The sequence below is a fragment of the Apus apus genome, chromosome 1 (genome assembly GCF_020740795.1).
Source record: "Apus apus isolate bApuApu2 chromosome 1, bApuApu2.pri.cur, whole genome shotgun sequence".
In the NCBI taxonomy this organism is placed as follows: Eukaryota; Metazoa; Chordata; class Aves; order Apodiformes; family Apodidae; genus Apus; species Apus apus.
Window position 1 is genome coordinate 122,578,336 of NC_067282.1, and position 27,949 is coordinate 122,606,284.

The following is a 27,949-nucleotide window of genomic DNA, read 5'->3' on the forward strand; positions in this document are numbered from 1 at the left end:
AATCAGCCCCATAATAGAGTAACAGAGAAGGAGAATTTATACCCAAATGAAAGATAACTGGAATAAGGAATTTGAAACAATTTAAAATATTTCCTTTGTGTATAGCTTTCACCCAAAATACATGTGTATCTGTGTACCACTTTATCTTTGCCTGGCTCATAATTGTTGCTGTGATGAGGAGTTCTTGAAACCTTGTTATTCTGCTGTGTCAGGCAGCATCCCATCCCATCAAAGGTAAACCTGCTCTTCTTGGGAGCATGTACAAACCTTTTGGTGAGCATTGGTACAAGTTAAAGTTGGTTGCTTGAACATTCATTCAGGAGGGACCTGAGAGCACTCCACTTACTTTGACTAAATGGTGTAAATCTGTTTCTATCTGTATCTAGCTGTGTCTTCTTTTCCAGTGGATATTAAGACCACACTTTTTTCTCTAGTTAAAAAAATTACTTGAGCAAGAATATGCAGTTTCTGGTACTGGACCAGAATGTGGCACAGAATCACTACAGTATGTGAACAGACCAAAATAAATATGTGTGCCTTAATAAGTCATAAGGCAATTAGTAAGTTGGATGCAACTTTGCCAGCTGCATAAATGTTAATAATTCTGTCAAATTAATCATTTGTACATGCATGGGTTCTGTATGGCTGGCATTTGAAGCTAGTTATACAACATAATGGTTAAGATTCTGCTACCACACTCCCTCTTGTATCAATTGCCTCATGTGGATTCTGCTGCAGGATCATAAATGAGACCTCGATCAGTGTAGGGAAATGTACTAAAGCACAGGGTAGAAACCTCATAGCAGCAATGCCAAAGTGTGCCTCCTTGTTTTACTTTGAGCACAGTTATCAGTTGGCTCAGGGAGAAGATAATTTTATTGCACAATTGATATGGCTTTGTAAAGCTGGTAACTGCTTATTGTTCACAGTTTAAAGACTTAAGTTTTCTCCTCTATCCTAGTCCTAGTCTTATATGCTTAGCTAGGGCTTCTAGTAGTCATGTTGAGGAAATGTTCATCTCCACAATTAATAGCCCTGTGTCTAGGACCTTGCTTGAGGGTCCAGAAGGCCTCTTGCAAGTGCTGGTTGCAAAGATGTGCCCCTAAACTGCAGAGCAGCTGGGGAACTGCTGTTGGAAAACTGTTCCAGCCCAGTGGGATGTGTGTTAACAGAGGAACCAGAGCATCTCCAGCAGACAGCTGGAGGAAAGTTGACATAAGTACCCTCCTGGGATGCAAGACTTGATACCTGAAAGCCTGTGGGACTAACCTAGGGATATTCTGAGGACATTCAGAGTGAACAGCAGTGGCAGGGACATGATCATGCCATAGATGAGGCTGGGAAGGACAAAGATCAGCTGTGTGCCTTTCTCACTGGCTAGTGGTCAGAACACAAGTGAGAAGACATGCTGAGTAACAAATGCTTGAGCTTTTTCCCCTCCTAGCTCATCCGTTGCCTTTCTTTTCATACAACTTTCTCTCCCATGCAAACAATTCAAAATATTTTCTTGCAAAAGCACCTTCTCGGTCAGAGAAGGCTGACCTCTGTTGTCCTATGAGATAATAGTAATGGTCCCTACCTTTGGGTATTACGTGGCTATTCGTCTGAAATAACCTGTATGCTAAGGATGAACATTCTTTCCTTCCTTTTCTGGGAGATTGAATAGGACATTCATAGTAACAGCACAGGCATTCTTAAGTGTGAAAGAAGTGAAGAAAGGCACCTAAGTGCTTTTCTCCCCTTGAAATGCTGTCCCTGCCTTTTAAAGCAGTTTACCAGATCAGAAGACTGTAATTTCAGAAGGTTAAGAGGTTAAAGAGAAAGCTTCAAAATGGAGAAGACACATGGACAGAATCTTTCACATTGGGGGTTCCCATTTTTAAGGGCACATTTATGGCATTTTCCCTCCTGTATTATTAGCATAAATTATCACCAGAATATTATTTGTTTAGGAACTAATTGTGTACAAGGTCCATCTCTTGTTCATATCAGAAAAAGGATCAGTAAGGAATGGACTTAGTCAGGTGTAGAAGATAATTTAAATGTGAAATTTATATGAAGCCATTATGAAGGAAAACATGCATGATAATAGACATGCTCAGGATGAAGGCTGTGATGCAGCAAAACACTGAAACATACTGAAGATTAATCAAGAGCATATGGTTATATCCATCTAAAAGTTAGTACAAATACATAAATCCATTAATTTAAAAATAAAATGCCTGTGCTGTGTGAAGCTGTTAATACAATTGTTCTGATTGTGCACAAGTACTGTTGATACTCCTGATATACAAGAGCTTAATAAAAATGCAGGTTCATCAATAGTGAAATGTTTTGCAAATTCTTCCTTAGTGTGCTAAATTGCCTGCACTGGAATTAGAGAAGTAAAAAAAAAATTTGTTATCTGGGGACAAAATTTAAAATTCAAGACAGCACTTCATTATGAAATCCTCTTTAAATTTGAAAACTAGCAAAGTATTCTCAGCTTTGAAACAAAGCATTTTGCAGGACTTAAAACATTTTTTAAGCATTTCAGTTTTTTTTCTAGAGCTGCCACAAAACCAAGGAACCAGTTATTCACACACCTGTAATCATTCTGACACTTGTAGCAGACTTTTTTCACTTCACATTTCCTGATATAAAGTAATATTCTTTGATTTCAGCCAATTTTTGCGTAAGATTTGCATATGCAGATATGTCCATTGGACCTCAAAGAGACTGGTTGCGTAAGGGTAAGTCACAGTGGGTTCTGTTGCAGTCAGTGTAACCAGGGTTGTATGAAGCTGCTGCTCAATATAAAGCTATGGACCAGATTCTCACTTACTGTGAGCTATTTTTCAGGGTCCTCACTTTTTGAAAAATAAACAACAACTGGATTGCTGGCTGTAAAGTCGTTCTGTTTGATGTTTGTCTTTCAGAATCACAACCACTGCAGCTTGTATGATGGACTTGAGAAGATACCCATTAGATGAACAAAACTGTACTCTGGAAATAGAAAGCTGTACGTACATAAGAAAATGCATGTAAAACTTAGTTCGGATGTGGAGCAGTCCTTCCTTTATAGAACTGTGTGATACTTACACTGGTGTCCATAAACGGTACCTGAATCCTGTAATTATCACCCTCTGGATTTTTTGCTTGTTTATTTTACTTAAAAAATAAATAAATACAAGGGGTCATCCGTTTCAGAGGGATGGACACATGCTAGAAAAAAGGGTATGGGGCAGAATGAAGTAATTTACTCCTCCAAACTGGCTTGGCAGAGGCAGTGACTGGATGCTTATCTTCAGGATAATTAATATTAATATTTTAATCAGATTATTTTGTATGGATGGTCTTGCTGCAAGACCCACCCTGGGCTCTCACATTGACCACATTTATGGTTTGCAATGATGATCCAAAAAGAACCAGATTCTCTTTTCCACCTAGTCATGTCCTAGGATTGCAATATTCAGATGTATGTTTGCACTTCAAAAGTTCCTGCTCCATTTCTGCTACTGACTGGAGATTGTAGGCCGTGTACAGAAAATATTGGTATATATTCTATATCTGACTGTAGTCCTCCACTTCAGAAGCTAAGGGAAATGGTGTAACTCATGCATGGAAGAGATCTGTTCCTGTTATGTTTGTCTGTATTCATTGAATAATTCACCATCTTCTGGTGGTTATCAGTGTAAATATATACTTTGTTTGAGTGCTGAATCTGTACCATGTCTTAAATCATGCTAATCTGCAGTTTTGCACATTATTGGTAACATTTTCTGTCTCTTTGGGCCATTAATCCCTATGTGAATTTTATGAGAGTGATACCAAAACCCCACAAAAACCAGAGTATTTAGCCCCAAATTCCTAGGCAGGCTGTAATGGCACAGCTCTTTAGGAGACCTTCCCACAGGCAGATGTAACAACATACCATCCACCACTCCCGCTGTTCTCCTCCTTTTCATTTTCTCCAATGACAAACTGGGCTATGTTTGAAGCTATGGTTGTGTCTGCTGTTATTTCTGACTTACTCTGCTGCTTTGCCTGCAGATGGCTACACGACTGATGACATAGAGTTCTACTGGAGAGGTGGAGATAACGCAGTCACTGGTGTGGAGAGGATTGAGCTGCCTCAGTTCTCGATCGTGGAGTACAGACTGGTGTCAAAGAATGTTGTCTTTGCCACAGGCAAGTATTGTCTCTTGCCCGTTTAGTGTTTAATTAGAGCAGTGGGAAGGCTCATCAAAATCTGAGGAACTGTGTCCTAGTGAGATTCTTTTTTGCTTCCTCATTAGGGAAGGAGAAGGAGTAGGCACTGACCTCTTCTCTCTGGTGACCAACGATAGGACCTGAGGGAATGGTAGGAAGATGTGCAGGGTTTAGGTTGAAACCTCTTAGGTGAAGAGGTTTAGGTTGGACATTAGGAAGAGATTCTTCACCCAGAGAGTGGTGGAGCACTGGAATAGGCTCCCCAGGGAAGCAGTAATGGCACCGAGCCTGACAATATTCAAGAAACATTTGGACAACGCCGTCAGGGACATGGTGTGAACTTTGGGGTTGTCCTGTTCTGGGGTGGGAGTTGGACTTGGTGATCCAGGCAGTTTGGGGAGGTGGTTGAGCCACCATCCCTGGAGACATCTCAAAAAGATAGATGTGGTGCCAGGGGCAGGGTTTAGTGGTGGATGCAGCAGAGTTAGAGTAGTGGTTGTACTCAATGATCTTGAAGGTCTTTTCCAACCAGTGTGATACTGTGATACTGTAATTTCCTTGTGCATGACAATTACTTTTTTATTAATCATTATTAATCATAATTATGTATAGTCTGGGTGTTTGGCTAAAGAATTACTTACTTAATAAAGGCTGTGGTAGGAGCCCATGAAATACCATTTTTCTTGTGTGTGCATGTGATACTTAACCAGACACCTAAATATCCATTATCTAAATAAATATGAAGTGATTCACCTCTGAAGCATGAGTTTAAATCTAGCCCACAGGGTTACTGATAATACACAGGTATATTTTGCCATGCTAGGTCAAAAAGCCACCAATTTTATTAACCCCTCCCTGCAACTTTTCAGTGCACATTTGTTTTACTGTTGTTTAGTGCAGGTAGTATCTTTTATGTCTTGATTTACACTTGATGGGTATACAGTACTCTCTATATAGCCAGTGCTTTTGTCAGCACTGTTGAGATGCTAAAGTTAAATCCCTGGGTTTCCTCTTGGTTTCCTTGAAGATGTAGTAAAAGCTTCTGGCAATTCACAGCATTGGATGTCTTCAGGTGACAAAGCACAATGTTGATTTACATGTGTAATGTTAGACACCAGCATAAGAAAATGTTACATGTGACAAGATCAAAGTGACACAGAAAGTCATCAGCAGGTGTGGGGCCACTGCTTGGGATGTCCCGATTTTCAGTGCTCTTCAGACCACAGGAGTGTGCTGTTCTGTCTGTCCCAGCATGCCGGGACAAATGAAGCACAGCTCTGTTACATCTGTAAGCATCACCTCACCCACTCCTCGATCACAGCATCTGTTTCCAAGTACACAGAAACACAAGTTGTATTTCAGAGCAAAATGTAAATATTGCAGGGGTTGAAATTAATATGAGAAGATTTGCCAACTGCTGCTGTTCTTGTTTATCATTGTGAATGGAAAGGTGTTTTTTTCTATAGAGAAACATACTCTCATCGTATATCCTTCAGTTCTCCCACAGGGCTTACCTGCCCCTCCAGAGGAGTGGATGTGATTCTATAGGATGCCTCTTTTGGACAGCAATGAGAATACAAAGAACTTATTTGGGAAGTTCTTATGACACTCCAAGCCACCTCTTAGTTCTGTATTAAATGTTTCAGTAAAAGCATGATTTAGAGATGAAAAGGGTTTGTTAAATTCAGGAAAAAGAGAAATCCAAAGAGCTGTGAGACAAAGATGAGAGAGAATGAAACCTAGGAGTAAGCATTTGTATGACTGACCAAATTTTCAGAATCACAACAGTTCTTTTAAAAAAAAAACCCTTGAGAATGGAGTACAAAACTCTCAGGATTTAAGACAGCTTGACATTAGTGAGTATGATGAGACAGTTAGAGAGAACAGATTCTTCCATGTTTCTTGTATAATTTTCTAAAGCATATAATTTTTGTCACTGATGGAAAGTCAAGATTGAATTTACTATTATTTAGGTGCAGGACATTATGAAAATGTTGGATTAATTATGAATTTTAGTGACAAGTCTTTCCATGCAGGGGAAATACCACATTTGTTTCTCAAAACCACATATTTTAATTCTAAATTTGAAGCATGCTAGTGAATCTGAGAGATGAAGTCAACACATTCTTTTCGAATTTCTTCTCAAGACCCTGCTTTCCTATAGTCCTAGTAATTAGGGCCAGTTTGTAAGTTTTTGTGGAAAATGAATCAGGCATGCTTTTTTTCTGGGGGGGAGGCTTTGAGGTTATTGAAGTCTCAAGGGAACGTATTAGCTCTTTGAGTGCAACATCCCAGTGAACATTTCAGAGATTTCTGTGCTAGTGTGCTTTAGTGTCTAAAACTAAAAGAAGACTTCAGAGTCATGCCTCAGACAGCTTTTAGAGTAGTTAATTCTTCTATCCTCCATGAGGAACAGTGCTGTATAATCTTGTGTAGCTTCTGCAAATGGCAAAACCTGTTCCCATAGTTACAACTACTGAGACGCAATGGTAAGCAGGAAAAAAACCCATAGATAGTGACAGAGAGCTGTGTGGTGCGGCAAGAATACTAGAGGAACTGCATGCATGTTGAAGCATTGCATTGAAGTTAAAAATTATCTGGCCAAATTAACAAAATGGGTGTGAAGAAAGTGTAACAGTCAGTATAGACAAGTGCAAAATACATTATCTATACAACACATTATTTGTATCCAAATGCAGAATAGGAAATACCAGGTTAGGCCAGGGTTCTGTGTGTAGAAATCTAGGTGTTGCTGTTGATCTCAGGCTGAACAGCCAATAACATATTTTCTTGGGGGAAAGAAAAAAAAAAAAAAAAGCCAAACACAAAAAACCCTAACACATTTTATAAAGAGTCTGACTTGCATGGCTAAGGCCTGAGCTGAGTATTTGTGGTCATGGGTAGCATTCTTCAAGAGTTTTGTGGAGCAATTGAAGAGGGTCTAAGGAAAATAAGTACGTATGAGTGAAAGTGTAGAAGATTGAATACCTGAGATTACCAAAGAAACAGGTATGATCAAGTAGTTTAAAATAAGAGAACATTTGGTGGGACTTAAATAAAATCTTCCACTGTTTAGAAGGTATCTGCAGACAAGGGCAACAGCCCTTGACTCATGATGAAAAACAAAGTAGTATTTCGACAGCTATGAAGAAGAAAAATCTGGGTGACTATCCTTCTAACACCAGCTGAAGGCCATACAGGCTACCAGAGGGCATAAAAAATGGCACTTAGATACCTGTGCATCAGTAACTGAACTGAGCCCATAGTCAAATGATATCAAATCAGTGTTGTCAGAGGAGCCTACATAGCAATTCAGCTCTTGAACACCTCTATTCTGTCAAGTGAATAGCTCTTCAAACACCCTTCAGTTACCTAAACACAGGTATCTGGTTCCTCTTCAGATGCTGTAGAACATCCTACTTAGAAGCTAGGCTGCTGTTCTGGAGTCTTACAGTCCTGTGTCCTATGTGACAATCTAGTTCTTCAGTATTCATTATTTCACTAGCATTAAGTTCTACTTTTCAGTAGCCTAATGCATCTCAAATAGCATTAGAAACCTCTATAGAGGCAAATCACAACCTTAGAATCAGCTTGCTGTAAATGTAGATCTCCGTGGCTTTGCATTGAGAACTTATGTGTCATCCATGTGTAAATATCTGCATGACAACACCTGAAATGTAGTGCCTAGACCAGTGAGCTGAATCTGCCTCCTAAATGTTTGTTATCCAGAAATGCTAAGAAAATGAACAGAAATGGATATATGTAAAACACCACCTAAAAGCTTCAAGATGCATAGCAGTGAGAGACAGATTAGAAACTTGGTGAGAGGAGGGCAGGCTTAAAATATTTAAAAATTAATTATTTGCTGTATTCTGAAAGATCAGTCTATAAAGTACATTTACAATTAGCCAAATAACCTTTCCAGAAGAACAGATTAAAATAAGAATTCTATAACTGACCAACTCTGTTATCTTGGTTCATACTTGAATAAAACAGCAAGAGACTAATTTAGCCTTGGAGCTAGATATTTCAGCTTGCTAGCTTTTAATGAAATTGAAACAGAAACAAGTAATTACTTTTTACCAAGTGCCCAAGTATATGAAGGAGGAATATTTTTGGCTCAGTTATTGATTAAGTTTTTGTTTTCTTGCCTGCATTCCCAATACTTCTGTTAGATTCAAATATTTCAGGCCAAATTCTGTTATTCCTGTACTATTTAAATTAGCCCACAGACATCAATATGTTATATGAGATGGGAGGAAGGGTAACAAATCTCGTCCCTGAACAGCAACACTGTTCTTCAGGCAGAAAACAAATGTTGATGGAACATTAACAACTAGAAATTCTTCATAATTAATCTCTAAATGTACTGAGCTCTAATTGACAAATCATTATCTAAGCATAATCAGGCAAGTAGCAGTGTAATTGTTGAGCTCACTAAGAAATCAATTTTTATTAAATAAATTTCACAAGATGATTCCTACTTAGATAAATGAAGATCTGGGCTTGCAGTCTTTATCCCATGCAGGTTAGGACCCATCCTTTTCACTGAGGTTTAACCATCCAGATGAAGAGAGGAAATAAGTGGGTGATATAAGGAATGTTCCTTCTATGAATTCTTTATTTCCACAGATTCCTGTGGTCTATTTCCTGGAGGTGCAGTAGTACAGCAGAGATGGCAGGCTGAAGGCAGGACCAATAGATCATCTGTGAAGGCATGAAAGCAATGCAGGCCAAAGTAACACAAACTTTTGTAGTCTGGGGAAGAGCTACCAAAAGGAGAACTCTTGCTGCATAGTATTAAAAAACAAGGCTACCAGTTCATGTTTCAGTTTCAGCCTGAAGTGTCCAAAGACCCAATTATTCTGAAATTTCCTGTGATCCAGACCTCCCCATAAAATTTGAGCTTGGAAAATCACCAGAAAACAGGATAACATTCTAAGTCTATGCAACTGAGCAATGCGTCAACTCCAGTAAGTAGGTTTCATGCCAGCAGGGCTTGTGGTTTGATTGTCAGGGAGCCACAGACCTTCAAAACCTACCCTGAGACTTGCAGAGCAGGGTTTCCTCTTGCTCTGATTTAAGGTGAATATAGTTTCAGTGTCTACATAGGATCTAGATGTCTTAGTTGAAGAGAATCCAGTCTGTGCAGTCAGTGCAGCCTGGAGACAAGTTCAGTTGACAGAGAGGAATCTGATTGACTCTCCTGTAAATATAACTGGACCATAGACACCGAGCTCATGTGCGTGCAGTTCCAGGGAGTCACATACTTGGCTGCTGTTTGAGTTGTCATAGGGCATCTCAAAATTAACTGCACCTGCAAATTTGCAAATGAATCTCTCTGTCACAGTCCAGCTCCAAGTCTGGGATGCAGAACCTGCTGCTTGAAACAACTTTATGTTGACATCTCTGGCCTTGAGACCATCTATCTGGAGAGCCCACCTTTAAGGCCAAGCCCTACTGGTTTCAGTAATAATCTGATGTAGTTGAAGGTGTTCCTGCTTACTGCAGGGAAGGTGGACTAGAAGACCTTTAAAGGTCCCTTCCAACCCAAAGCATTCTATGGTTCCATGTTTCAATGGTACATCATCTTATTAGACGGAGATGGTGATGAGATAATGGGTCATGGTCAGAGGTGAAGTATTCAAGAGAGATGTCTGAAGTTTGCTCTGTTACACTGTTTCTCAGTTCAGGATGTCATTACTGAACATTACTGACAGATGTGGCACATTACTTCCCTCCACTGTTGACACATGCCTCCTCCATCCACACTGGTTTCCCTGCTTTATCAATAGCAAAGTGCTCTCTTCTTTCTCAGAGGTTCCCCAATGCATCCAGGGTCCTTAGCACTGAACCAGGTCAAGAAGAGGCTTTAATTCAGTTCCACTGAACTTTCATTAATGAGTCCTTCAGACTGTTTATCAAAGAATCAGTATTTTATGGGAAATTTTCCAGTCATCACCTCTATCACTGATATTCCACAAACACCCAGACCTGAAGAGGACATGCGGGAAGGGAGAGATTTACAGAGAATCCTTTGCTTGAGTGGTGTATTATTGGTGTATTATATGAAATACTTCTCCTCAACAGAGCTGTAAAAAGAATTCTGTCTGATGCACTACTCAATGCAGAAAGGTGATCTGGTCTGCTACCCTTTTTATATATTTCATGATGGCAAGGTATGCTCCTGTTTTATTTACACAGTCAGCAGACATAAGGCCATTGAACCATTTCATAAGAAGCTCTGTGAAAAAGTCAAGCTCCGTTAGCAAAAAAGCAGGCATTTGTCTTTTGAAATGAAACATTTTTCATTAGAAAATTAAGATGTTAAGCAAGCTAAATAATAATTTGATGAAAATTCTGTTGACTCCTTTAGACCGCAGTAAACCTTGATCTGATTTTCATGAAAAAAATAAATTCTTCTGACTCCATCAATATTTTTCTGTTGGTGAAACCAGAAGGCATTTTATCCTGGAAAAAAATACTACAAATTGAAGTAATCACAGCAATTAAATATATCTACCAGATATTTATTTTTCCAGTGATAGTTCTTCTGGGATAATTTGATAAAATAGTTAAAGATAGATGCATAAAGTTTGATACTCCCCTGATGCTTCTGCTGCCTGGGAACTGTGTAGCATTTTTTCTGTCATGTGACCAATACTATACCAAATTATGAGGAACGTGATGAAGAGAAATCTGCAGATTCCTGTTCCTTTCTTCACTTTCTTTCTTAGGAAATCTGAAATTCTGGTGTATATGGTGAATGTAATTTCTTATGCTCATATGTAAACATATGAACATAATTCAAAGGGATATTTGTAATGTTGTATTTGTTCTTAGACTTAATCTTTTATATCTTCCACATATTCTCATCAGAATGAGTGCGATGAGATCTAATATCTAGCTGGGCCCTTGGTATATTCACAAATGTTTTTTAGGACATTGACTGTAACCACAGATTTTAGATGAGCTGTTTGAAGTATCATATCTAGAACTAGCAATGCAAACACTGCAGCTGAAGCTGTGTGAATGACTACCTTTTTCTTCTACAGCTGTACTCAGATTTAGTCTGCTTTGCATTTGGTGAAAGAAGTCACAGTTTTTTAACTGTTTGAGATTTCTAAATATAAAAAATTTATTCAGTAAGATTAGCACTTGTTTTGAAGTGCACCAATTTGAAGTTAAGTAAACGGTTTTGTTTGAAACATTGACATTGAGGTTATTAATTTTTTTTTAATTTATTTTCTCAGATTGTAACAATTCATTATATATATCCACCCACATTTAAATAATTAATTAATTTTTTTTGCTTAGGATATTTCTGGAAGAAAAGGCTATTGTTGATGTTAGAGGATCTTGTCTTAAGGCTTTTCTTCACTGGGATTCATTACAATTTATTTTTGACACCACAGGTAGCACGTTTCTCATAGTTCAGATGTAACTAAGAAGTGCCAGTTTGTGAACAACTCTTCCACATGAATGTTACTAATCTTCTCAATAGAAATGCTATACATAAAGCTGTGGATTTGGATAAGCATTTTACTTGGAGACCCAAGCATCTGTTTTTCAAAACTAACTGGTGTTCACCCATCTGTTCAATAATTTAGAATTATTTATTCTCTCTCTCTTCCCAAACACAAATTGCTTGGATATCACTATATTCACTGCAAGGTTTCTTTTGGTACCAGCCAGTAATACAGTGAAGGCGTCTTCCCCACTGCTCTGCAGATGTCATACTGTCCCATGAAATGTGCATGCTGTAGTTTCTACAAAAACTGAAGACAATCACCTGCAAGTGTCTTTTGTCCAATATAAATAACACTGTTGTCTCCTCTCGTTCCTCAGGTGCCTATCCAAGACTCTCACTGAGCTTCAGATTGAAGAGAAATATTGGATACTTTATTCTACAAACCTACATGCCCTCCATACTGATTACCATTTTATCATGGGTGTCATTCTGGATCAATTATGATGCATCAGCAGCAAGAGTTGCCCTTGGTATGTGCTAAGAATGAGTGGGACATTAAAATGTCAGACTGAATGCAGCCTTTGAGGTTGTTAAAGACTGCAATGTGATGTTGGTGTTTTGATATTCCAAAATAATTTACATGAAGATCATGTCATCCAGTATTGCCTCCAAAGTGATGATTTTCCCCCTGCATGCAGGAATGTGGCTCGCTCTAAACCTCTGCCATGAGCCACTCATAGAGGTCCCAGTTTGATCTCATCAAAGAGCTTGAGTGTGGGCTTGTAGTCCAGCTCTGTGTGGGAAGACAAGTGTGGCTCCAGGTCTCCTCCTGAGATCCCGGGTGCTTTAACTGACAGTGGCAGGAACAGAACTCAAGAGCCACGTGCACAGGAGCCCGTCAGCTGGCAACTGTGACATCCCACCTAGCCCTCAGAATGCTTGGTGTGCTCAGTGCATTTCTGTGGCAGCTGAAAGTGCCATTTACCTCATGGCAGAAAAACATAGATTTGGCACAGGTTGGTGATCCCTGGCCAAGACCTTTTCAGATCAAAGTGTCCTTTAGATAAGGGAAGGTGGCTTCAAAATATCTCACAGATAATACTTAATCTATTACAGAGGCATACTCAGGGTTAGCTGTAGACAAGGAATATTAAATGGATCCATAAATCCTAATGAATACTAGTGTGTCTCATCCCAAATCCTGTGTTCAACCCTGTGCTTCCCAATAGCACATACCTTTCTACCAACATTCAGTATTAGGCCCATGCTGTATAACTTCCTGCTATATTCACTTCTCTTCTTGAATCAGGAGCATATTCCCAAGTTTTCTGATTTTTCTGATATGTACCACAGCAAACCAGAACTCCAGCCCATGTCCATGTGATTCCCCATCTCTGTACTCCATACCTTCCAAGGCTGCACATACCAGAGCAGACTGGGAGCCACAGATACACCTTTGTACAATATCATATTACATCCCAGCATCTGAACTTGGGTAGCTGAAGATAATGTAGATTAACAGCAGTTACTGTAAAGTAATTCCACAGGAACTGTGTCTTAGCTGTTGCATATGGGCATGACAGTCTGGCATTACCACTCATCAGCTAGTGCATGTTCAGCAGGCAGCAGGTATGTAGTAGATTAAAGGGAGGTGGGACATAGCGTCCAAACAGCTCTGATGTATTCATAAATGAGCTACTGGATCAGCCCTGGAGACATTATGACTGAGTGAGGGGAGCACTTCAAATACATTAGTCAGCATATAGATTTTACATACTGGCCAGGACTGCAGAGAACAGATGGTTAGACAAGAGTTACCAAGCCCAGTGACATTCCACACCCTTCTGTAATGGGTTCACATGGTTTTTCCTTGTTTAAGGAAACCTCATGTGGCCTATTTCTGTATAGCACAAGTTCATAAAGTACTGTCTTGTGATTACACAAATATTAGAGCAGAAGTCAGAGAGTACATTTAAAGCAAGCTCAGGAGCCAAGATAATCAATTTCCACTTGATAGAAGGTACTTTTGAGAGGACAAAAATCCATCTAATAGGTTCTTCTGAGTAAACAATTAAAGCCTTGGTGATTATGTCTTATATCCCCTGATGTTTGCATAATGAAGTTCAGTACCATGGGTCTAATCCTGTGTTCCTTTGTTTAGCCACTCTTATGAGTCTGAAGATGATATGAAAATGTATCAAAGTTTAAAGGCAATATAGCACCTTTGGACATTGGTAGCTAGCTCAGAAAAGCTCATTTCAGGGGAGGATAAGGCTTGCTGGCTTAGGTGTTTGTTAGCATAAGAAGTCTCTGTGCAATTCTTAGGGCTGTGGAGACAAGCTTTTACTCAACTCCTGCAGGAAGCCTGTGTTCTTGAAAAGAGCCTGAATCTAGTTCATTCTCTTCCGTGTTTTGCTCCTGTCCCTGGTCCCTCACTGCACGTGCTGTCTGTGGCCCAGGCTGCATGGAACCACGTAGTTGCCTCAACAGAGAAACCCAGGCATGGAGAAAAGGTCAGCTCATCCCAGAGGCTCTGTGCTTTAAACATGCCGGGTAGATGCTCGTACAGGGCTGAACTTAAGAGTAATTAATATTCTGTTCGAAACTGAAGTTTTGAAGTTAGCCCTGGAAGCTCCTAAATACAGTCCTTTGAGTGAGGAGAAAAACAAACTCGAGTTCTCACTTTTGGGAAGGGCTGTAATCACAAGATTATTTATGTAATAGGTGGGTGTCAGCTGCTTGTCCTCCAGGTGTGCTTCAAAATAGACTATTGATCTCCAGAAGAGCATTTGGCTACAGGATGTTAGCAGAATCTCCCAGGGGACATACTTCCTTTTGGTTAGTGGTAGCCACCTTTCTATTCAGTGCACTTAGTCTTCCATATCACCAAGAAAGCCAAGAAGCTCTCCTTGTGTGGTGTTTAATGACTTCTCTCTAGAACTGAGATTACAGCCTGGGAACAGACCCCCAAAATGTGGGCATTTTAGCAGCCAGCAGGCAGGGTTCTAAGTGCCTTCTTGACCTAGGCTTTGGTAAGCATCTGTGGGATGATAGTGAGATGCCAAGGGTCTGTTAAAAGGAATCTGTAGGATTTCTGATAGAGAAATCAAATTGATCTTAGGTAACTTTTGGAATCCTTTATGGGAAGCAGCAGTAAATAATCCTACAAAGAAAGAAACAAATTCAGGCTAGAAAAATCCCTTGGGCTTCAAACATTATAGTGTTTGCTGCAGTCCTCCGGCTTTCTCACCCCTGTTCCTTGTGCTAGTATGGAGGTTTTCTAGTGACTTTGTCAAAGTTTCTTTGGGTAAAAATAATGTGTCTGCTATATTCCTCATTTTACTGCAGAGCCGGGAGAGTTATACCCAATACAATTTTTAAATAATCTTATGCTGTGTGTCCCCACTGTATTTCAAGGCATGAAACATCTGATACTAACACACACTTCTTTCACAGTTTAGAGGAAAAGAAGTGAAAACAGCATGATGCTGACCTACGAAATAGACAAAATATCTGCTGCAGAACCTTGTAGGCTACTACTGCCATTCCCTGGAGTGACACTGTTTATACTGACAGCTTGATCTTGAGTTATACTGTCTTTATTTCTGTCTCTTCAGGTAAAAGAAGCTGTTCTTTATGACATGGCAGCAGTTTTCTTCCATTCTTTATTTTTGTGCATTTTATATATTACATATTAATAATATATTACTAATATATTAATAATTTTATATTTCTGCATTTTAGTGACTGTGTACAAAGTGGTGGTATAATTATGGAATCAGGAAAAATAGTAATGGAGGGGACCTATTAGAATGGCTGGCCTCTTTTACCAATGCAGATTTGTTCCACAAATCAGTGTTTCCAGCCAGCTGTGATTTGTGATTCCCATAAAATTTCCAGCAGAGCTACAGACTCTGCAGTTTATTGTGAATTCAAGCAGACTGACAATAAATTTGCTTTTCTTACCAGCTTTTCAAAGCAGTGCTCTGTAATATATTTTCAGGTGTTACACCCATCCTTAGGTAAAAAAATGAGGGTTGGACATACCTGCTAGATTTTTCTAGGTACTTTATTAGTGTGCAGTCCATCACTAGAAAAATGTTACACTCCCTCTTTGGCTTTTTTTTTTTCCACAAATGCACATACCTGTTTGCCTCTTACTGCTCATCTCCCTTCTTTCTATCTTTCTATGTAAGTCTACTGCTCTAAACTAGTCATCTCAAATCCTTCTTCTGTATTGTCTTTACCTGAAATAGGTGTCTAAAATAGATGGGATGAGCTGCTCTGGAAAACTACCTGCTTCTCTACATCCACTACAGGGGGTCCCTACAGGACTGACTTCCACCAGCTGCTCAACTCTTAGAAATTTACTAAAGCTGCATGAGAGGAATCTTTCACCACCTATATGAACACTCTGCATTAATATGTGCATGTGGTTTTATCTATCCAGACCCCTAATTATTTTTGTTATTTTAAAAATACTTGTCTTCACTGTGTTGAGAAGCACAGTGCTGGAAGAGCACACTTTTTCATGGTTAGCAGACTATTTGCCTTCTGTTGCAGATCAGTTTGGTCTTCATGGAAGAGATGCTCACTACAGTTCCACTGGCTTCTGTGTTAACTCAGGGCAGTGCCAGGCTCCCTTATTAACTGTTCCACCTGGTCATACGAAGGAAGTATAACACAATAATAATGCACCAAGCCTTTATTTTGCTTTTATTTCCAGTGATGTCACCTGCGAGGTATCTTTCACAAATTTTTTCAACACCTTCACACTGACAGGGCAAATTTGCCAAAAAGGATAGTAAGATTGAAGTGTGGTAGGATGTGCTTGGAGCTATGAGATATGTGCTCTTTTTTCCTTTGTGTAGGAATTACAACTGTGCTGACTATGACAACAATCAACACTCATCTGCGAGAGACTTTGCCTAAAATCCCGTATGTTAAAGCCATTGACATGTATCTTATGGGCTGCTTTGTGTTTGTCTTCTTGGCCTTACTTGAATACGCCTTTGTCAACTACATTTTCTTCGGGAAAGGCCCTCAAAGGCAGAAGAAACTTGCAGAAAAAACAGCGAAGGCAAACAACGATCGCTCCAAGTTTGAAGGCAACCGGGTAGGATTTTTTCATCTATATTTAGTCTCTCTTTTCTTCTGTTCCAAACTGTATGAAAGAAACAAAAAAGCTTGCTTAAAGACACCACCAGCCACATCTTTTTGTGTACAAACTTGAGCATTTTTGTATCCAAGAACTTGCATAGAAGAATGTATTTAGGCACATAGAAATTGATGTAAGTACAATCTGTACAAGTAGCTAATAAGAGGAAGCCATGGGAGTGCAGCTAACTTCAAAAGAAAGCCTCAGACCTACCAAGACATTTATTTGTCTGAATCCAATATAATTTCAGTGTGATTTTCTTTAAGTACCTACGGGAATCCAGGATCCAGGCATACTTTTTCGCACTTTACTTAAACAGATGCATTTAGAATGGGAGAGAACAGATAGAGGATTAGATCTGCCAGGCTAATTAATTTTCCAGCAGGGCTGAACAGCCTTGTGTGGCATCATCATCTGCTGCTGTTCAAGACCAGCAGAAAATTATGATTCCTAGAGAAACTTTCAGATTGATTTCTGAAGCACAGCACTGACATGGTCTGTGCTGTTTACATTCTAGCCTATTTCCTTGCCTGGAGTATTACTTAATCCAATGGTTGCCTTTTTTTTTCCCCTTTGGAATAAAAATTCCAGGTATTCACCACTATATGATGTTAGCAAGCCATGTCAGTTTGGATAAAACCTGGGTTTTTGCTAAAATGCTCCTGGTGAGGCTTTTTCATTCATTTTTGTTGAGTAAGACTGTTTTTTCTATCAGCAATAAATTAGCAGAGTTAGTAGTGACAAAATTACTATCAGTACCATACAGGTAATTTCAAGCTGCAGTTTTGATCCTAATGTTTCTGTCTGCTATAGTAAATGTAATACAGAACTATACCTAATTATCTACACTGATCCATGGAATTTTTTTTTTAACCAATAAACTCATTTTTGTCCATTGTATTATGAAACCAGATTCTCATCACACTTGACAGCACTGCTTAGGACTAAGCTAGCAGCAGGAATGAGTTTCCTTTCCTGGAAAGATAAATACTTACAGTAATAATATAAAAGCAGATGGGAAAAAAAATAGTATCACAACTGCAAGTAATGGAGACTTTAGCTACAAGCAGGTAATGCAGATGTATGCCCTAAGGTTTAGTTCTCCCAATGGATACCATCTGGTAACTCATCCATTTATGTTATTTACATAATTCAATACAGGTCTTGTTAATGGGCTCAGTAGCACCTCATGTCTGAGTGTTCTTTTGTCTTGAGATCAATCAATCTATAGTGTCAAAAGAAGTACCAGTACCTTAACTAGTTAAAATGAGGGTTTTTCATACCCAGATCATGCTGATTTTATATCCCAGATCTGGTCATACCATGTATCAATCCTTTTTTCTCACTTCTGACTTGCAACCTTTTCTTTCCAGACCATCCTAAGCAAATATCATGCACTGTTCTGACTTTTTTGCTGGTTTAGTATCAGCCATGCTTGAATGAAACTAGGATACAAGTTCAGCACACCAGAGCTGAAAGAGGGGGCTACTTTGTGCCTTGGAGTCCCAGCTGTTTAAGGGAACTGTGTATGCTTTGTAGAAATGCATATACTCATACTGACTGTGAGTATTTGCTGTTCAAATGACATAGGATAAACAATGAGGTGTGGTCCCATTCTGTGTAGAAAATATTTTGTATCCTGGCCTCAGCTGGTGAAGGCAACAGAGCTTCCTTGCAGTTACTGGATGTGGTGCACTCAGAGAAGCAATGCCAGCTAATAACAGGAAAAGACAGATACATTAGGTAGAGCTGATCAGAAATCTTTGAAACAAAGCGTAGATAGAAAATGCAGATTGGGTGTGTGGAGAATGCATGTAGGATGTCACATCTGAATTTCTCATGTGAGAAACACTGACAAAAGCAAAGGAGAGAGAATTGCTTAGAGTGGGCAAGAGATCCCATTGCTTTCAAGATGAGCAGCTCAGGAAAAACGCTTCTCGAAGACCTACTTTGGACAAAATTGATCAGGGCTTCCAGGCACCACATCACTGGAGCAAGAAAATAATTTCCATGGTTCTGGATCATGTCTACTATATAACATGCCCTACAGACATCCATGGATATAGCATGACAGATGGCCATGCCAGTTTTTAACATACTTGCCATAGAAGACATCACCTGAAAGCTCTGCAACCTTGTCTCTGTCCTCTCCAGGGGCATTAAAAAGACATTACCTTCCAACCTCTCCTTTGGTGGTTCTTCAACATCATTGAATCTGATTAGTACTTTGTGTGAGTTCGATGAAGTTGTTGGCTTTGTGAATTCAATGAAGTTTTGGGGTTTGTGATTTCAGAAAAGCTTCAGGCTTCTATGTGGTGTATTTCCATTCCAAAAGGGAAGATTTCTAATCCTCAGAAATATTTCAAATCTTGCATGATTTAGGGCTGAGTGACACTTTAAAGAAAGAGTCAATGCCTAAAACCAGGCAGCCCCTTTTGCAGCGATTGCCACTATTTAATTACTGTCAACGTGTATGATGTGCTGGACAGAAGATTGAAAAGGGTTCAAAGATAAAACTAGAAGAAGGCCTTATTTTTAGTTTAAGACTACCAATTTAGGTTGCTTTGTGTTGCTTTTTCCTTTTAGTCATTGAATTTGCTTGTATGCAAACCATGTGCATGAGCTTCCTGTCATTGATTTAGAGTGCTAGCTCAGGGCACTGCAAAACAAACAAACAAACAAAAACACACAAAAGAAAACAAAACCAAAACCAAGCCAAACCAAATGCATAAATAAACAATCAAGCAACATTAGACCATTTATTGTCCCCATCAGATGTTGTGACTCATGGGTGTAGCAACAGAACAAATCTGTGGTGTATCAGGCCCAGCCTGAGTCAGGAGAGGCTGCCGTACTGGGGAAATCACTTCTTGTGTTGGGAGACACCACTAGCAGAGCAGAGGCAGCACAACAGATTGCCTGGCCGTCAGGCCCCGAATTCAAGCATTGCTCTTGTGGTACCTGAGACTGGGAATGCTGCTGAGGCAGTGTCTCTGTGTCAGGCAAAGACAGCAAGAGGACGATGAAGGGAAAATGCCAGGTTATTTTCACTCAGCAGTATTTTAGCCTGTGAAAAACAGTAGAACAAGCATGGGCATTGGGATTGTAGTGTATTTTTTGTGTGTCAGAGGACTGAAGTCTGGAGTGCATGATAGGCTTGGTTAAAAACACCCCTCTAATAGTAAAAAAGGGCTTTTCATGCTTTCCTAGTCTTATTTGATTGCAAAGCAGAAGAATTTTAATAGCAAAAATGCTCAAGGTCACAAAATCCACAGATGTGGGTATGTTTGTGTTTTATTTGATAATTGCTTTGCAAAGCAGCCACTGTTCATGTTCATGCTTCCTATTGCATGCATTTGCATTGTCCCACATTGGAGGTTACAGGTTTGGAAGAGCCAAAACTGGCACAGCCATTCCCATGTTGATGCTGTTGCTATAGACCTGCCTCTCCAGCACCAAGCTTTTAGGCCCTTCTCTCTGAGTTATTCCTGATACACTACCACTGAGTGTACAGCTAAATCAACATGAGAGAGCTGAAAGGCAATCCCGTTCTTACTTGTTGTTCACTCTTGTGATAGAGGCTACTGGCATAATCAGCTGGTGAGCATGTGTTTTGGACATTGCTCCTTCCGGGCCAGAGATTATGATTTGTTAATGGTCCCCTGCTAAAAATATTGCTTCTTAGTTCAAGCTGTGGCAATTTACGTTTTCAGTTTGGTGGGACCAAAAGTTCAGCCCCAGGGTATCAATCAGGAGAGTAACTATCACACAAGCTCATTCAAGCTTCAACCTCCCGTGGCTGTCAGACATGTGGGAAGAGCTTCCTTTGAACAAAAATAATGCATAACCCTTTATAAAAAAGTCCTTCTCATCAGGCAGTCCCTGCATGTTTTTTTAGCTCTGGAGATTCCTGGCTCAAACCCCCACTGTCGGCCAAGCTTCCCACCAGGCATTCCTAAGAACAGAGGCTCAGGCCACTTGAATCTACTTAGCACTTTTAAAGGATTGTTAATTGTAGCAACCCTTCTCACAAGTGGGGGTTTATTCTGAGAATTAGTGTCTTGGCTGCTGTGGCAGAATTATCACTCAGTTTAAATTGGGAAATATGAGGATAACAAAGCTGGCAGTATTCTGTGCATCCCCATATTTCTTGGATACTTATTTTGGTGCTGTTTTGAACACTGGTGTATTTCTGAAACATGAGTGTGATGAGTAGGTGTCAAGGTTTGAAAAACATCTGTCAGGGGTGATGAGCACGTTTCTTGTGGGAAGAGCTCTTCTCCCGTGGGGACATTCAGTGTGCACTGGGAGACACACTTGTGTACTAATTTTGTTCTGCAACCACTTTGTGCAAGTATGAGTGGTGCAAATCCAGAGACAGCAAGAAGGCTTGTATGTGCAATCCATAGTACATCCTTACATTATAAGAATCCAGACAGTGTGAAATGCAGGGCAAGGGAGGGCCATATATTTATTTCCTTTTCTTCCTCTGTTTAAATGCATCAGGTTTAATTGTCAAACTCTGTTCTTACTTGGGGGACAGTGACATTAATATGAAAGGTCCTAATTATTTTGCTTCTTCATACTGTCCTTATTTTTCAAGATCTTTCCATCTTCCCACTTCTTCTGGCTACCCTGGCCTCATCTACTGGACTGATATAATTCTTTCTGATTTTTATCTGCTTATTAACTAACACAAACACGTTAAAATGATAGTGAGAGAAGTATAAACTTTTAGACTTAGGGAGAACACTGAACACTTATTTATTTTGTGCTTGGACTTTAAAATTATTTTTAAAATATACAAGGCATCATGTAGTTAGTGAATTTTGCTGTAAGCACAGATAACTCTTGGGGCCTGATCACATGCTATTTAACATGTTCAGAAGCCATTTATACCTAAGTAAAGAAGATGAAAACTGCTACGAGGTAGTTCATCCCTGGCAAAACCATAGACACTTCCACCAGGGCAGATCAGGTGAGAGTGAGGTCTCTGGAGTCTAGATTATCATTTCCACCAAAAATAATTTGCATTTTTTTTCAATTTTAAAGGAAGATTATTTTGTGGGATAATGTGCTTGAGTAGTAATTTTGATGTAAAATAATGCAAGACTAACTACAGAGACAGCTTTTCATGCTGTTACTTAAACCCGCTATTTGCATTTATATTGCTTCATATGATGGAAAGTGTTTACATGGTATTTAAAAATTTGGGATTGATGAACTCCTAAACATACCTATGGGGTTTGAGAAAAATGTTTCCCTTTTTTCTTTTCCTGGAATGGAGTGAAAACTTAGGAAGAAAAAGAGACTTCATTGTAAAGTACTCCTTAAAATGTATGGAATATTAAACAGAGAACTAAATGAACCTGAACTAATTTGGACACTTACTAGCAGTAAATCAAGCCTTATGGTAGTTTCCTGACTCTAGTAAAATGTTTTCAAACTGGCATAAAAGCTGAAGTTTTTCAAGAATCTTGACTGGAGAAAGGTATTCAATAGCAGCTCTTGTCTTTAATGTCTTTAAAAATATAATACCTAACATCTAAATTATGTTAGGTATTAGAAATGATAACATCTTGGTGAGCCTTATCTGTATTCTCTTTTTGGCTTCATCTAGGAAAATTGTGGTCATTTCTGTGTAATGACATTAGGCTGCTAGAGTCTTTGGATTTTTCATTTGTACTGTAGTATGTATAGTTCAAAAGTGGTGAACCTTCAAAAGCAAATCTGTTTTTCCATGTATAAAACTTCTCACAGCATTTCATGCTTCTCAGCTTCCAAATGGAGTCATGTGAGATTTGATCACTTGAACCTGGTGCAGGAGCTGTAGTTGTTCAGAGGTGGGAGGGATGGAGTTTGATAAAAATTGATTCTGAAGTAAAAGTGTCAGTTTTGCGTGTTTGAATCTATGCTGATTCAGTAGGGAATTAATTAATGATTTGGTACTCAGCTGCTTTGATGAGCTCACTGTGAAACACTCCATGGAAATAACCAGCCCTGGTTGGTGTCAGAGAGGAGATGGGAGCACTGGCAGTGAAGGCCACAGCAGAGAAACAGGAATGAATGGTATCAGGTAGAGCCATGGTGGGCACAATGGAGATTACAAGAAGCATAGAGGCCCAGGGCTGGCAGAGAAGGCAAAAAAGGGAAATATTTAGGTTAAGGAAGGGTGGTAAGAAGTATGGGGGAATTGGCCGAATCCACATCATCTCTCCCATTTATAACAAGATTCGAGAGCAAAGCCTGGTGTTAACATTTTGGGAAGAATTTCCAGTGCACAGACAGTCACATTTTTGAGCCGGGTGGTAAAATTATATCTTGAAGGCTCATAAGCAGTAAAACTTAAGTTTTATCAAAAAAATTGGCTTTGTTCATCATGTGTAGCCATGACTGTCTGAAATCCATTCAGACAGTCTGTATCTTTACCTGGGGTAACATTTTACCTGGAGCCACCAACCAACCCTCATGTTCACTCATGAAAGATTTTGCCTTACCTGTATGGTCAGGCAAATATGACTCCACTTGCACAGGATACCCTGCCATTATTGCTTTGTTTTTTTATTCCTTGAGAGAGCTTGTTTACTTTTGTCAAAATCATTTAGATCGTTGCTTAAATCATTCAGAAGCCGTGCTTAAGTGCAGATTCCTTTTAACATATTGCATGCATTAAGTACACTTCACATCATCACCTTGAGATTGTCACTAGGCATTGGCATATATTGCTCTAATGTTGTTGAGGGCTTAGGCAGTTTAACCAAAACCTCTGAAGGAATCAATACAATTTGCAAGAATAGATCCCCAGAGTCTCTGGTTTTGGTTTCTGTAGACCCCTTCTTCTCTCCATCTGCTCCTTCCTTGCATTCAATGTGCAATTCTCTTGCTCTATTACCAGAGAGCTGAATTTTAAAAGTATATTTCCAAATATGTTTCATTTGACATCTTGAGAAAATATATGATGTCATGCAACTTCATGGGCCATAATGGTGTCATCAGACAGAGCATTCACACAAATGTTGCAACATTCTTGACCACTTTCCTAGCTTGATTCATAGATGCAGTGACAAGCAGTGAAAAGTGGCAGCATCATTGGCAGAAGCCATGTTAGGGTGGCATGTAAGGTTGGCAGATAAAATAAAGAAGGCTATGCAGTGCAATGAAAGAAGTGGAATAAAATTAATTCACTGGGCAGGAGAAGCCTGAATGCATAGATGTACCCTCCAGAATACAAGCTTTCAGCCAACTTGCATGAAGTGGAGACCTGCAAGGAGAAGGCAGTGCTGTCAGGGTGGACCCCAGTAAAATGCCCCTTTGCTGGGGCATTTTTAGTAAGCTGAAAGACATTTCTCAAAGCCTGGGAGAAGATAGGAATGGAGATGACATGTGACACCATAGGGGCCTTGACGAGAGATTTAGTTTTAAGCTTTGTAAGAAAAAGGCAGATTGTGGAGATGTTTTACACAATGCTGTTACAAATCTTGATCATAATTTGTACTCTTTGTTAAAGAAAAAAAAAAAACAAACAATCAGAAAAAGCAGATAAATTAATCAGTTCTTTTCAGACCACCATAAGTAGTGATGATACCCATGGCTGTATTTTAAAGCTGTGTGTATTCCCTGGTTACTGATAGTACTCAACAGCATGAACTAATTTCTGCAAACCTCAAGCTCATACATTTGTGGGTTTCTGCCATGGGGAAAATAAATTCTTCTTAATCATCACTGAGGCTTCTCCATCCCTTTATTTTGGTTCACTTTTTTTTTTTTTTTTAATTTATAGAAGCTCAGCAGCATAATGTGCTGTTGCCTACAAGAGCAGGATTTGTTGGATACCTTAGGACTTTTTTTTTTCTACTTGCCTGTATGTCAATCATAGCATTTTATAATCTTTTTCCATTTGCAAGAATCTTGGCAGAGGATCACTGATACACTCTCATAATTGTTTTTGCTGAGCAAATATAAGATGTAGCCTCAATAATTGATGAAAGAGATATCCATTTTACAGTATTTTAACAAGACTGAAAAAAGCTAAATGCATATGAACAGATACTTAGCTACACATACTTTGAGTGCATCACATAAAGCTTGCAAAGGACGTGGTATCAGATGACTGCACAAACTTCAAAAGGCCATGACAATAGTGTGTTTTCTCAAATACTTTTAAACAGATGCTTCTAGGATGAGGAGTACAAGTGCTGCATAGTTAACACAGCTAGATCATGCAGAAGGTTAGAAAAATGTGTTAATTGCAGGATGAATTGTGGAATAATAAATTGTATACATAAAACTGTAAATTATCCTGTATGCCATGATTCACTATCTATTTCTGACATAGGGAATTGAGCCCACTTGAACGAGGTCACATGTGCACTAACTGGCTGAAAATACCCAGCACAGAGCATTTCTTTTACCTTCAGCCATCATTTTCCTTTCCCAAAAACTGGCAGGGAAGTTGAAGCTGATCCCTACATGATCTGTGTTCTCTGCCCATCTGCCTATATGCAGGGCACAGGACACAAGGGGATGTGGTGCCCCACCACTGAAGCTGCCACATACTAAGACAGCATCATTTGGGACTTCTTGTCAGTCCATTCTTCCAATGGGAATTGGAAGGAACTGGATTGAAGGAGCTGGACCCAACTCCGTGCTGCTCCTCCTCTATTGCTGCTGAGGGTGGCCCAGAATTGATAAAGACTCAAAATGATCAGCACCTTCCACGTAATCACTGAAAATGGCACCACGTTGGTCACCTGTGCTCAACACTGTGCCCACTGCCTCTTGGATATGGAGGTGGAAGGGAAGAGTACCACCTGTTTCCTCAGTTTAGCAGCTTTCTTGCATGTCTAAGTTCATTGCTCTTTAAGTTTACTTACTCTGGTGGAAAGACCCCATGGTTAAAGCGTTGCCCCAATTGGAAAACTACAAATGACTTCAGAAGGAAAAGTTTAAGAAAAAAATTGTAAATAAGATCTGATTGCAAAGTTCATCAGGTCAGAACTGTTCTTGTGATTTTAGCAAACTTCACAGGCGTCTTTAAAATCTGGTTTTAAATCCCAACTACAAAAATCTAGCCTGGTTTAATTTAACTTCCTCCTGTAGCAGAGAGAGAATCCATCCCTTACTCTCTCCCCCCATCATCAGCAACGCAGAGATTTTACTGAATCCACCATCCTTTAAAATGCATCTGTTTTAGAGGGTGCAGAAAACAATTGGTTTTGCCAAATACGGTTTTGTACTTGATGTCGGTAATAGGATGATAACCCTGTTTGTACAAGTATTTAAATACTTGCCTAATTTTAAGCAGCTGAGTATTGCCATCTTTTATAAGATTATCACATGCTTGAAATGAGTAGATGCTTTCTTAAAATAGTTACGAGTTTAGAAATGTAAATATGCCCTCATTCTGCTGATGGGTGTTGAGTCTTTTGAAACAACTTGTATTTCTGTCTTTTTCCCCCTAGGTGGACACCCATGGCAACATTCTGCTGACCTCACTTGAAATCCACAACGAGGTGGCGAGCAACGAGGTCACCACCAGCGTCACGGATACTCGGAATTCAACCATATCCTTTGACAACTCAGGAATCCAGTACAGGAAACAGAGCTCACATCGGGAAAACCTGGGAAGGCGCCCGTCAGAAAGAACAGGTCCCCACAGCAAGAGGGGCCATTTACGAAGAAGGTCTTCACAACTGAAAATAAAAATCCCTGATCTAACAGATGTGAACGCCATCGACAGGTGGTCGAGAATGATTTTTCCATTCACATTTTCTCTTTTCAACTTAATTTACTGGCTCTACTATGTTAACTGAGTGACTGAACTTTTTTTAAGGACTTCAGTTATAACCAGAGAAGTACTGCTTGCCTGCAGAGTATATATATATATTTATACATAAATATATATATATGAACTTTTCATGTGTAGACCATACTCATGTACGTGTGAATACATATAGCGAAGAACTGTGTGTGATTAAAAGCACACACTGCAAAGCAAAAGTATATGTATGCACACACACATGTATGTACACATTCATTCTGAGGTTATGGACACTTTAATATAAGATGCACTTCAGAGGAACTTCCTAAATCGAAAGGCAAGTGTCATCAAAACAACAAGCCCTGAGAAAGTAAGTGTTGTATATTATCACTACAAAACTTTGATGGTCATAGAAATTTTCAAACAGCTGTAATTGTGTATAAAGTCAGTATTTAGTACCATTGTTTGTAAATGCTGCCATACACACTCATCATAAAGTGGTAGATTTACACTGGTATGTTTAAAGTAAGTAATTTAAATTGCAGATACATCAAGTATGATTTAATCAGCCAAATTTATTTTTCTTTGCTAAAATTTCTTGGGTTTATACATGTCATAGTATGTTTTTTCCCAGTCTTGAGTGGGCATCATGTTTAATGATCTCTTGCTTTCTCTTCTGCAGTAAGCAAACTGATCATAGGAATGTTGCTCTAGGTCTTTGGAGACATATATGTGATCATAAGATTTCAAACAAGCATTTTAAGTGTCCATCAACAGTGAAATGAATCTTTTGTAAGTACTGTAAATGTACAGCACATTTTCCTTCCCTTGGACTGGTTCCAGCTACCATGTCATTTTGAAAGAGAATAGCACATTTTTAGTATAATTTAGCTGAGAATTCAACTACTTTCAATGTGTTCTACATCTGCTGTAGATTTAAAGATTGTTAGCCCAGTGAAAGCTTAGAAGATGTCTCAGGTTATTTGCTACTTTGACATGAAACCACATAGCTGCAGCCTTTTTAAAACATGCATTCACATTATTTAACATTCTTATAACATTGTATGTTAATGTAAAATATATTTGCATAATATGCATATATTTTCTCAATATTTTTCTTCTCTGTGTTTGCTGTTGTGACCGCATGCTATGTCATATCTTTGTTTCTGTGATGTTACAACTTTTTATTCTCTAGAATTGAGCAAATAGAGCACTTTCAATGCTTTGATTCAGTAATGGAACATTTTCATATTTTATTTATATACTGAAAGTACGTACACATACACTTAGAAGCTAGTGTGTGATCACAAGAGATGGCAAAGAGCATGTTTTGTTGCAGCATTAACTATGTTCTGACATATCCGTCATG

At 39.2% G+C, this 27,949-nt stretch overlaps 1 protein-coding gene across 1 annotated transcript in view; it reads left to right on the forward strand.

Moving 5' to 3' along the window:
• The window catches only part of GABRB3 (gamma-aminobutyric acid type A receptor subunit beta3), a 109,309-nt gene extending 81,867 nt beyond the window's left edge, over nucleotides 1-27,442 (forward strand). Inside the window, exons 5-9 of the mRNA XM_051608619.1 lie at nucleotides 2,919-3,001; nucleotides 4,033-4,170; nucleotides 12,040-12,192; nucleotides 16,534-16,778; nucleotides 26,282-27,442. Of these exons, the coding sequence (XP_051464579.1) occupies nucleotides 2,919-3,001; nucleotides 4,033-4,170; nucleotides 12,040-12,192; nucleotides 16,534-16,778; nucleotides 26,282-26,632 (970 nt within the window). The 3' untranslated portion in view covers nucleotides 26,633-27,442. The remainder of the gene's footprint in view (nucleotides 1-2,918; nucleotides 3,002-4,032; nucleotides 4,171-12,039; nucleotides 12,193-16,533; nucleotides 16,779-26,281) is intronic.
• The last annotated feature ends 507 nt before the right edge of the window (nucleotides 27,443-27,949 follow it).